General features: G+C 36.5%; 2 protein-coding genes across 10 annotated transcripts in view; one reads left to right on the top strand and one right to left on the bottom strand.

Annotated features, from left to right (window-relative positions):
• Nucleotides 1-12252, bottom strand: part of DLG1 (discs large MAGUK scaffold protein 1) — a 434654-nt gene that overhangs the window by 278134 nt on the left and 144268 nt on the right. The window lies entirely within an intron of this gene.
• The window catches only part of ACAP2 (ArfGAP with coiled-coil, ankyrin repeat and PH domains 2), a 59696-nt gene that overhangs the window by 28004 nt on the left and 19440 nt on the right, over nucleotides 1-12252 (top strand). For all 4 annotated transcript variants that reach the window (XM_079315719.1, XM_079315718.1, XM_079315721.1 and 1 more), the window contains exons 9-10: nucleotides 3436-3510; nucleotides 10022-10134. In XM_079315719.1, coding sequence (XP_079171845.1) covers nucleotides 3436-3510; nucleotides 10022-10134 — 188 coding nt within the window. The remainder of the gene's footprint in view (nucleotides 1-3435; nucleotides 3511-10021; nucleotides 10135-12252) is intronic.

The following is a 12252-nucleotide window of genomic DNA, read 5'->3' as shown; positions in this document are numbered from 1 at the left end:
CAAGTTATATGGGCACTTTCTATTTGCTTCTATCTGAGGACTTACAACATGTGTTTTGATACTAACCCTTCTATCACCTCTTCCCAAACAGATCCACAAAGCAGCCAACCAAATTTTTAATTGTCTGTCTGGGTAAAAAAGCAAATAAATTACAGCAAACCTTTACATTCATCTTCAGTAGATGTGTCATTGAATGTCTAAGAGATTAAATTGTTCTGATCTGTGCAGTGGAGCAGATTGGGAGTTTAGAAAATAACTCCAACAACCCAATGACTGAATAGTTATTTTTCTGCTAGAGTAGGCCCCAGTTGGGTTTCTGTGGGTCTTAATTACGTGTAGAAGCATGTTGGGTCTTGGTGTAATAGGGACACTTGGATAGTTCAGGTGGATGTTACTCTTCCATAGTTGTGCCCTTTATTCTTCAAAAGCCTTCCAGTTTGGGTTGTAAGTGTTGAACAGCAGTGTCTGGTTGTGTAATATGTGTCCTATACTTCTGTGGAAGAGAGGATAGGGAAAGGAGACACCAACTGTGGAGTTGATTGTGGGTTATGCTATCAGCCAGGCTTCAGTGCTTCCATTTCATTGACGTGATTCAAGCAAGAAAACACAAGGTTATTTTTGAATGTCTGGTCATGCTTTTGCTAGATCTGGTAAGGAGCACTGTGTAGCATTCATTTTGGTGCTGGTATCATAGCAACTGAAGGAGTTAAATTTAGCAAATCCATAACTAAGAATGTTTTAAATATATTGCAATTGGAGCAAGGATAGACTGAAGATTCTAAAGTTGTACAAGTTGAGGAATTGTTCTTTCGTAGCAGACCTTGGCATTTAAGTAATGGATATTTTTCATGACAGAAGTAGATTTGTAAATAACTGTTGAAAGTTTTAACAGTTGATGGCTTTGCAGCTGGTACTGATTGAAGCTTCTGCCTAACAAAGCATGTTGTGATATAACAGGGATTTGCTGGATTTTTGTGAAAATGCTGTTAGATTCCTTCTGTTGGTGAGTGAGTTTTCATTCCTAGGTGAATTTTGTGTATTATCTTAATTACAAGGGTTAACAGCATCTGAAGTAATAGAATTGATCCTAAATAGTATAGTTGCAATTTTGAATTATATTGTCTGTATTTTCAAAGTGACTGTTTTAATGTGATGAAATAGGATTAAGCAATTTTGCTTTCTGAGTACTTCAGGTCAGGGCAGGATCCCTTGGGAATCAGATCGTTGTATAGGAATCTTTGATGGTGTGCAAGCATAATGTGAGCTTTTGCATGGCAACTATGGCTTTTGGTTCTTTTCATATGAAATGTATTAGTTCAAAAAGAAAACAGTTGGATTTTCATTGAGATGACTATTCAAAAAGCCAAATATTTTAGTCTGACTTAATTCTCCTCAGAACACCAATTAGAGCATAATGTTTATTAAAATACATTTACCAGTAAATGCAGTAGTTTGAAAACCCTAATTTTCTGAAAATTACCCAGTGATGCTATAATGACTGGGATTTTGATAGTTTAGTTGTCATTTGCAACAGCTTTTGATAGTTGTTGTATGCTGTTAGTCTCTTTTAAAGCAATTGATGTGCTGTTCACCTGAGGGAAAAGGAAGGAACTCTGGTTTGAGTTTGCAGACAGGAATGGTGCAATGCTGTCTTCATTGTAAAAAAGTAACTGATGGAATGAACTGCTGTTAATAATTTTGTATTGGCTGTGATAAATGTTCCCTCAAATGCTTGTACTCAAGATAAATTAGAGGTAATTGCCCTATCCTGGGTGACTGCCTTCTGTTTCATCTAATGGGGTAGAAGGAAGAATTCCTTGGAGGCCATGTGCAGATTCCTGGATCTGAAGTTTTAGCAAGAAACTTGGTATCTGTAAACTTCTGTACATCACTTGACCCAGCTCTCACCTTTGTCATGGAAAAAAATTGTTTCCCAAGGGTTTTTGATGCAAAATAATCTTTGAGCCCAGTCTCTGTTTTGGAGGCTCTCGTGTAATTTTTAAGTCTTACAGCTGCTTAGATGCAGCATCTGGACACTTCAACCTTCAGTGTGTTCCTATTCACAAATACCTGAATGGTGTGCAAGTGCTGCTACAGCCTTTTGGGCCAGAGGGGAAGACAGAGAGAGAAGAGTTTAAAAAAGTAACAGGCTATGGAATTGGATCCAGATGTTTCAGCTTTCTGATGTCTCCGTAATTGTTGGAGACTGCCTAGCATGAGGGTGTAAAGGCCTGTTACTGCCTTTTTTTCTCATTTATATCATGTCAAGCAGGGCAAGTAAAAGACTGGGGAAATGGCCAGAGTTGGCAGGGCCTGTCACTTGTGTTTCTGAGAGCGGGTGGAGGGGATCCTCTTGGTGTGGATCAGAGGATGTGTTAGTCATGAGTGCCCTGTGCCAGGCGAGTGCCTAGCTGGGAGCTGGTGCTGCTGCTCTGTCTGTGGGCCTGGAGCAGAGCCAGGCCTGTCCCACAGCCCAGGGCTGCCAGCACTGGGGCTGGGTAATGGCAGCCTTGTGTTACAGCTGTGCCAGCAAGGGGCTCATCAGGCGTGCCAGCATCAAACCAACTGGTCTTCCAGGCAGCATCTGCTTCTCTACTGCATTTCTCACTTAAACAAACAAGCAACAAAACCAAAGGAATCAAAACTATAAAATGAAAACAACCAAAACAAGTAACCAACCACAGAAGAAAACCCCAATGAAACTTTCTCTTACAGGGTATCTTAAATTTCCTCCCCCCCTCTTTTTTTTTTTTTTTTTTTTTCTTTTTTGAGATTGTAAAATGAAATATTTTGAGTAGTGTCTTTTTTATTATCACAGACTTTGTAAGGATGCTAACTTAGACATCCTCTGTGATAATCTCTGTTGCTGTCAAAACCCTGTTTTTATTTCCAAAATTAGTTTGATTGTCTCTTCCTAAGATTTCAAGCAATCTTATTCGAGTACTGCTGGTCGGCTGATCAAAACTATCGACACAAAATCCTGGTTGAGACAGTTCTCCCACTTTGTGGAGGGAAAAATCCATAGCATTTGCTCCTAGTTTTTGCAGCTCCTGCCAGTGCTGCTGCATAGGCCAGGAAGAGCAGCTAAAGCATGAGTCATCCTCTTGGGAGACTGAGCACCAATGCGGTACAGAGTCGCATATGCTTGGCACCATGCTGCTCTTTGAGACAGTTCTTCCAGTGCTTACAAGAAATGTACACCTTTGTAGAGGTTAATTCAGGCTGGCAGAGCAGTGCTTTAAACAAGGCTTCAGTGGTAATTCAAGGTAAACAATTGGTGACAAAGAAGTAATTATATTATGCAAATAAAATAAAAGTCTTGCAATGTCTAGACATAATGTGTTCTCTTTTTTTGTTTTAATCAGCATTGTGAAATCAACTGAGCCAAATTTCTTACGATAATTTAAAGATCCAATTTTCTGTTTCTCTTTACAGCTGGATCAGTTGGCTGTAGATGCTGCGAAGGAGAAGAGAGATATGGAACAAAAGCACTCCACTATTCAACAAAAGGTACTTGACAGAATTGTAAAAGGCAGGCTGCACACACTATTTTTTTTCCTATCTGTAGCATCTCTCCCCAGCATCTCTGCATCAGATCTACAAGGGATGGTATTTTTAGCACAGAGAAACATACTGACACATCATTAAGTGTAGGGTTGGATTGCAGATATTAATTTTGTGTTACTAAACAAAGTATTATGCTTAGTTTTTACTGAAACATAAATAGAACAGTAAAGTTTATTTGAATGCTGGAATTCTAGCATTTCAGTAGAACTCCTAATTCCTATTACATCTTTAATTGAATAAATTGTACAGGTTTCTATGTTTCCATGCTGTGTGTTTGTAGAAGAGGTGCTGCACAGCCCTACAGCCATAGGTTTCACTTTGGACTGTGCCAAATGCAAGTGCAGCACTTGGAACTTATGTGGCAGCTGCTGTTGCATATGAAGAGCAAAAGTAAACTTCTGTAAGGAGTGTCTAATGCACTGGTACAACTGTGCACAGACATGGCATTCAAAACATTTAATTAATGTTTTGGGCAAGATTTGTGCAATAATTCTTTTTACTTCTTGAGAAAAAAATATATAATTCATGTTGGGGTAATGACTTCTGTTTGGGTATTTCAGAAGCTCTAGATCAGTATTGGTTTTGCAGGTGTACTGCTAGAAGTTAAAAATATTTCCACTGAGCTAATACTACAGACACTTTTCAAAGGGATTAGATACCAGTTTAAAGGTAATGGTACACTTCTTAACACTTCTTACTCTGATTCTAATATGTTCTGTATCTGTTCAGGTGGCATAAATGACAAAAAAATCCCAACCAATATAAATGAAATCTGGTAACTAAATAAATTCAGGAATGAAAACATGCTAAGATTATAAGTTGGGTAGCCTTCGTAGAAGCCAATATTAATGCTAATGGGAGAAGATAATATTTTTGGTTGCTGAAAACATTTTTATTGGTCATCCCTTTAGGAATTGGTGGGAAGCATTAGGGTTCCTGTGAAATTGAGCAGATGTGGTGATCAGAGCAGAGCTGACATGCTGTGCTTGGAGTCAGGAGATAACTCCAGACAAGGAAGGGGAACAAAGGGGGAAAATGGGAAAGATGGAACTTGAGAATTAATGTTGAAGATTGAATTCAAAGTTTTTTGGGCTTAAAGGCTTGGTTTCAGGAATTCACAATAGTTGAGAGGTTCTCTCTTAAGATAAGTGGTGCTTGGTGAAGGAGGTAAGTTTTGAGCAATTATCTTTTAATTGACTGTAAAAATAATAACTAGTTACATTGAATTATGGTTGCTGGTGTTGCCAACAGTGTTTACAGTCTGTTTTTTCTTCAAATGCTGCTTAAGGCTGCTTTACAGGTAAACTACTTCTACTAATTTCAATTATTACAGAAACTTTTAAGCTTCATGAAACTTGATAAGCCATATATGTGTGCAATATAAATGTTCTTGATTTCTAGTAGGAGTGACAAGCACAATGATGTTACTTTTATTGTTGCTTACTTTAATTAACAATTTAATGCTGTCCCTAAAATATAATCATGGCAGTCAGAATGTACTGTTTCTTGTCCTCTTAAGTTCTGTGTTTTGAGTTGTAAATGTTGTCTCCTTGTCCTTATCAGCAAAGTCACTGTTGCATTATTGTGCTAATAATACCTAGACTGTGCTTTATTGGAGATCCCTCTTACAGCTTGTCCAATCATTTTCTTAGTTTCTTATTTAAACCACATCTGTTTTTGTCTCCTACTTGCTTTTCCCAACCTTCACACTAAGTTAGCTTCCAGCTCATCAGGATTTCAGAGCTGCCTTAGACTTTGGATCTTGTTCTTTTTATCAGTATTTGTCATCTGGTCACCCTGTCCTGGATGACAACTTTATTCCCCATTCTCATGTCTTGTCATGTTGCCTTCCATTCTGTTCCCAAATTCCAAATCTTCCAATGCCAAATCCTTCCATGTTTTATAACTGAAACTTCTGAAGCTTATTGTGTTGAATATTCCTTGAGGTATATATGCATTTAATATACTGTAGTTCTAATCTAATGCTTCAGAATGATGCCTTTCCTTCATTGTGGATAAAGAACAGTTCCTTTTCTGAAATGTATAGGTAAGTGCATACGTGCACACACCTGCCCACCCACTACCTGTGTTTGCATATATGTGCATATGCATGCAGAATAATTGCACTAATTAAATAACCCATCTCACTTTTCTGTATAACCATTGTCCTACTCAATTAGGCTATAGATGGAGAGGCTATTAAAAGTGTCATGGAAGGGCTTGGTCACCAATACAGTGTGATTTCTTTTTTAGCAGAGCTGATAATCTGATTTACTTTTTTTAATTGCTTGTAATTTTTGTCATCTATTTACTCATCAAATGTGCAGGAAACTTTTTTTTTTCAGTCTAAGAAATTATTTTTCTGTATTAAACTAGAGCAATGCATGCAATGAAATTTCATGATCATTCTGGGAAATTTTTGCAATATATTTTTATAGGGAAAGATTCATATTAAAAGAGTGGTGTCATAGTGTCAATACATTAGACATGACTCTTGTTTTCTGAGCAGTTTGCAGCCTATTGCTGTAGCAACACGTTTAATTAAGAAATATTCTAAACATCAATTGCACCTGTAAATAGCTTTGTGGCTTTTTGGTGTTGTCAGATGTTTTGTTCTAAAATGAAGGAGATTATACAGGAAAAGTATTTGCATTGAACTTCAAATAGTTTTTGTTGTATTCAAATCCCTTTTTCATTAAAGTAAAAAAATGCTTCCGAAGAACTGCTCAGGAAACAGCTGGAGTGAGAATGATTTGAAAATTCTTAACATTTTGAGTAAGCAAGGTAATAGGAAACCAGATGCTGCCACAATCACAAAGCAGGCATAAACTGTGCTGTTGAGAAGTTGAGCAGACTCAATTCTTGTCTCCAGAACCAAAGATGTGCTTGTATTTCAAGTGACTGGTTTGCTCAATGGCACTCTTGCATTCTCTCACTCTGTTTTGGACTGTAAACCTGGTTGCTTGTGGTGTCTGTTGTTTTAAACCTTTCCTCGATGAACTTTTCAGCTTAAGCATGACAAACATTTCTTGCCAATAGAAAGGGAATTAAAGCAACTTTCTAAATAGGGAGTTTGCACAATTGGTGTCTCCTGTTTAGTATATGCTGGCTTAATTTTTCAGGGTAGTGTTTTCTTTAGTACTTATGCTCTCCCATTTACTGCCTTTAAAAAAAAACTTTTAAAATGCTGTTTCTAAAAGTAAAAAATCATTGGGTTACACATTCAATGTTAAAATATAGTTCCTAAGATTTACTGGTAAAATAGTTTGAATAGTTTTCATGGCCTGATAGCAATTGTCTAAGTAAATTAAAAGCTCTGCTACTGAAAGGTATGGGGGCTTTTATTTTGGGAAAAGAAAAATCATACACAGAGAAACAGAAAACGTGCTCTGAAATAAATCACGTATGCGTGATGAATTGATACGTTCATAGGAAAATGCATTCACTGAAACACTGTCAAGAATATTAAGTGTTCTGTGACACACCAGATTAGTATTATTTCTGGAGATGAAAGTTGTTTTTCCATTGCCAGCTGGTTTGCTGGCACAGCCCATGGACATTTAAAGAAAAAGGGGGAGAAAGGCATGAAAGCATGCTTCACTTGTATAACCCACTTCTACACGTTTGTCTTCCAGTAGCAGCCAACCGTGAAAAACCAGTGTCAGAATAGAAGCCATAGATGTTTATTCTTTCAAAACTGGATGAAGTGTGTCATGTAACATGTCAGTGAAAATTACTTAATACTGGCTAAATTTTCTTAGTTCTGGTTAGGTGAAAGCTACTTTTGTCCTAACTGACACTGAGTTAGTTTAGTTATGTTTAAAATTAAGTCTTTATCAGTTTGTGCCTGCTGGGGGAATACACAATTCTGAATCACATACAGTGACTGAGTTTTTATTAACATGTGATTCTCTTATGCAGGACATTGGAAAGAAATGGGTGGATTTTTCTCCATCCCAGATTATTTTTCATGGTTCACTAAACTTTTCCATGCAACAAGATAAAAATAAACTACAATATGACTGCTTTGCTCCTATTTTTTAAATTATAGAATAGCAGAGACTAAGATCAAAGCACAGATAATTTAGTTTCTTTTTCTACTTTTATCCATGGAATTGAAATGGAGCACATTCTTTTTTCTGATTGCTTGGTCATGTTTTTCTGACCACAACTTTATGGATAAAGTTTTATGGATAAAGCACTCCCTCCCCCTCCAGCTGGTAGTCTGCCATGTACAGTTAAGGAGATACTTGGCATTTGTCCCTATACTCTGGTGTCTCATTATATAGTGTCTCTGTAAAAGTGGAATTCAATCAGGGAAGTAATTAAAAATTACACTAAATTAATTTCATGAGAAGGCTCAGTACTTTAGATAATCTGACTGAGAGTGTGGTGTGATAAATATTCCAAAGGTTTCTTGTCATGCTTGTATACACCTTCTAAGCATAGATCTGGGCTTGTTGGAAAAGACAACTGCATTTTTTGCAGCAGTTCTCCAAATTCAGAGGAAAATATGACTACATAGTAGTTTAGACAGAAAAGACTGAGGAAATCTAAGTTGTCTTTAACTAGACAAGGAGTTTTAGGCATCACTGAGGCAGGAAGATGCAAATCTTCAGCAGATTTCATTATGTTTGGGAGCTGGTAAGTTAATTTACCAGTTTTGGGGAATGTAGGGAATGTGACCTCAGCATATCTAAGTTTATGCATAGTGGTTTTCTTTTTATTTTGAGAGCTTATATGAAGCCTTTTATGTTCAGCATGTTCTGATCTAGAAAACAGGCAGAAAATCAAAGTTATTAAATGCTAAATAATATAAAAATTTGATTTTCTTTTGGTGAAGCTCTTATTTTTAACTAGTATGTTTATTCAGATCAGTGTATGGTAGTGATATGATAGTTCCATTTTTTTTCAGAACTCTTGCCTTGATCTGTCAATTTTTTAATAAAAATCTGGATTTAACATTTCTACATTAGTTAAGATATCCAGATTAGTAGTAGCTGAAAACAGGGACTAATTTTAAGGAATTTGTGCTGTTCTGACTGGGGAGCTTAAGGGCCCATTTTAATATTTGTAACCATTTCACTATCATGTGTAATTAACCTTGGATTGGACAAAACCATCTGCATGTATAAGAGTAAACATCATGTGTAGCACGAAACTTGTGTGCATCCTGGGCTATTACCTGGGGCTAATGACCATGTTGGTGTTGAAGCTACTTTTTTCATAGGTATTTCTTGCCTCTTTTCCTTTATGTATAGGCAGATTCCTGAGGAGCAGAGTACAAAACAGACTTTCAGATATACTTTTCACACAAAGCTAATGTTTGCAATTTACAAAAAGTAACTACCGAAAGTTCAGTAAAATAATATTATAAAATGTTCTCTCTTTTCAGTATTTAACTTGTTTGGGTTTTTTCTTCTTAAATTTAATTTTCAGTAATGTGTCTCTTACACCCTTGTTAAGGGGAAGAAGCCATATGTTGCTAGTCTTACTTTAAGGATATGTGTTTTCATAAGAGTGAAATAAAATTACAGCATATTTTCATCTCTGGACAAAGTTGTGATAAATGCCATCATACCATGTGTGCCTTTTCATGCACCCCTGGTAGATGTTGGCCTCCCCCTCACTGAATATCTGGACTCTACCTCCCTGGGAGGAGCCCATGGTGTTCTCAGTGAGATGTGAATGCAAATGGTCACTACATGTATTATTACTTAGTCTAGCCTATCTTTGCTAAAGATGTGAAGAGTCAGCCTTTCTAAAGCTTGGAAAGCTGCTATTAATTGTTATTAGCTGGTTTTAGTTGTTGTTAGGTTGATGGAAATGGATATTCCCTTGTTCTACTCGTAATTTTGTAATCTTACCCAAGATCATAAATAAAAAATTACTGCTAAGATCTTGTCATCAGTGCCAGCACCATGATTACTTTACTCTAGAGTTAACTGATAGCATCATCTTTATTTGATTACTTGTCTTCCAAGTTCCTATGCAGCTTAGCTGTCAACACAACAGAGCTGAAGAAAATACTAAAGCACTACTGGCTTCATACAGGTGTCTGCAATAGGCTGTAGCTGTTTTGACTCCTAATTTTCATGGCTTCTTTTCCTCTGCTTTTCTGTCCCCTTTCTTGGGATTATATGAGAGACCATTTGAGCACAGTTGAAATATCAGATGCTCTGTCAGCAGTGTTTGCCCTCTGTTTGGCTGTAGAGGCCACCAGTACCTGAACAAGAAATTCCCCTTGTTGCAGGTAAAGTAAAAATCTTCAGCATTCTCATTGCCTAAAATTGCTTTTTTTAAAAAACAAGCGATCGGGGCTGAGAGTCATGGTTTGACTAATAAGTGTTGCAACCAAACCTTATTCCTAGATATTTACTCTTTGACAATAGTACTGCTCATATTTGAAGTTTCATTTGAACTGCAGTGTGTTTTTCTTGTTGCTTTGTACCAGGATTATTCCAGTGATGATACTAAACTAGAATACAATGTAGATGCAGCCAATGGCATCGTTATGGAAGGTTATTTATTCAAGCGAGCCAGCAATGCCTTCAAGACTTGGAACAGGTAATTATTCAGAACCACTTTTTGCTGCTTATAAAAATACTGCTTTTTAACCTGAATTCTCATCTGATTCATAATCTCTATAACTCACTGACTCCATAGTTTTGACAAAACACCAGGGTTGACTGTTAGTTAACTTCGAGATGATACTTCAAAGCCATTTTTCCTTGTTTTCTGTCCTACTTGCTTGCAAACCTTCCTTTTGTGAAGGTGTACACTAGGAAAGTGCTAAAAGACAGAGTAAAATAGAAGTTGAATAGCCACTGGAAGCAGAGAAACACAATCAAGGACTCAAGTTATTTTTCCTGAAAGATAAGCAATGTAATTGTTATCTTTTAAAATTCCTGTCCTGTGCAGTGAATTTTGCTTACTAGTTTTGATGGCCCTTTTGGGAATTCAAAATATATTGTTAATCATATATCTTCAACAATGTAGTAAAATATACTTATTTATATACTTATATTTAAGTATTTTTCTTCCTGAACAGAATTTCTTTTACATTTCCAGGGGTGTGTACATTTTTCAAGGAAATATATATGCTGGAGCATTTACATCACAATTGAATACAGTTCTTGAATTTTAAATGTAATTTGTTGTGATATAGAGCTCTCTGTTACTATGCTCTGCAATTTTTCAGCAGTACTTGTGTTAAACTGTTTGCTGAGTTTCAAAGGACAGAATGTGCATTTGAGTGGGTGGTCCTTTCCAATTTTAATTATTCTATACATCCCTGAGCATCTCAGCACACCACAAGCTTGTAAGAAATTTGGATCTCTTCAGTTAAATCCATAAACTGATTCAAGGGCTACTGGTGTCAATAAGACTGTATCTGTATTAGCAAGTCATGGGCAACCAGTACAAAAGATTTTGCTTTGGGCAGAATCTGTTCTGGTCCTTTGGCCTGATTATTCATCTGTAATTGTAATGGTTAGTTAGTTGGCTGGGTTAGTTTCATGCAAGCCGAATTCAGAGTTCTTCAAGACAGATCTGTGAAGCATCAAAGGATGGTGAAGGGAGAAAACTAGAAGATATGCATCAAAAGCACCTTCCTGGTATGAAGTAAAACGTTAGTGTTAGCACACTGAGAAAAGCCTGCAGTAATAGGACAGGAGATCATCCTTTATTGGATTCCCAAGGGGCTGAAAGGGTCCTTTTTGCCATTGCTGGATTGATGATGGCAAAACTGTCTCTGGTTTCATGTTTTGAATAGCAGGAAGGCCTTGCTCTGCTGGAAGGTGACAGGGGAGAGCAGGACTGGAGTGTCTGCTTCCACAGAGCTTCATTCTTAGGAATACTGTGCATGTCTCTTGCCTTAAAGTCGTTAGAGAGTAGGATCCAATTAAAAATAACCTCTGTATGTTGCTAATTTAAATGGATGCAAAGTTAATAAGGAGAAATTGTAATTAAATCAAGATACACAATGACATTCCTTCAGATTAAGTTACAGCTTTGAACAAATATAATAAAAGCATTACAAGCAATAATTCAGGAGGTCAAAGATAAACAGCTTGTTAATGAATCAGAGGTGCCTACTTTTATTACATAATTGATATTTACTTTTAGTTTTTACTTCTGTTTATCACAAGAGCATTCAATAAAGCAAAACCTTTAACCATTTTAGTATTAGAGTCTTGATAATTTGTCTCACTGTGGTTGACTAGTTGGATGCTTTTAGGCAAAAATAGGGTTGGATTAGTTCTGATATTAAATCAATCATTTAAATTCTGTATTCTATGTGTTTACAAACCATTACTAATTGCTATTAAACTACTTTTATCATACATAAAATACACATCTAAGACCTTAATGAAGACAGTTTTTAATTTCTAAATCTAGCCCCTCCATTTTTGCTATGTTTTAGTAAAAATAAAGAAGTATTTTGTTATTTTTACATTTCTAATTGCTTGCTATGTTATAGGCACAAAAGTGGTCATTGCCATTTTCCACTGCCTGTTTCCCATGATGGAAGGTTTTACTTGTGTTACAGTTTCAGCTGTGGGGAGATGCTACTGATTGAAGTTTATCCTATACTAGAGATTAGAGGGTTCTCCCAGCCATTAGTTAAAGTACAAGAGAGGATTTTTGTCATTGCATTAAACTGTTTAGTGTGCAAAATTTTAC

Source organism: Erithacus rubecula, assembly GCF_903797595.1.
Source record: "Erithacus rubecula genome assembly, chromosome: 11".
NCBI lineage: Eukaryota > Metazoa > Chordata > Aves > Passeriformes > Muscicapidae > Erithacus > Erithacus rubecula.
The sequence above is the reverse complement of the archived record's forward strand: the minus strand, read 5'-3'. Positions and strand labels throughout refer to the sequence as shown.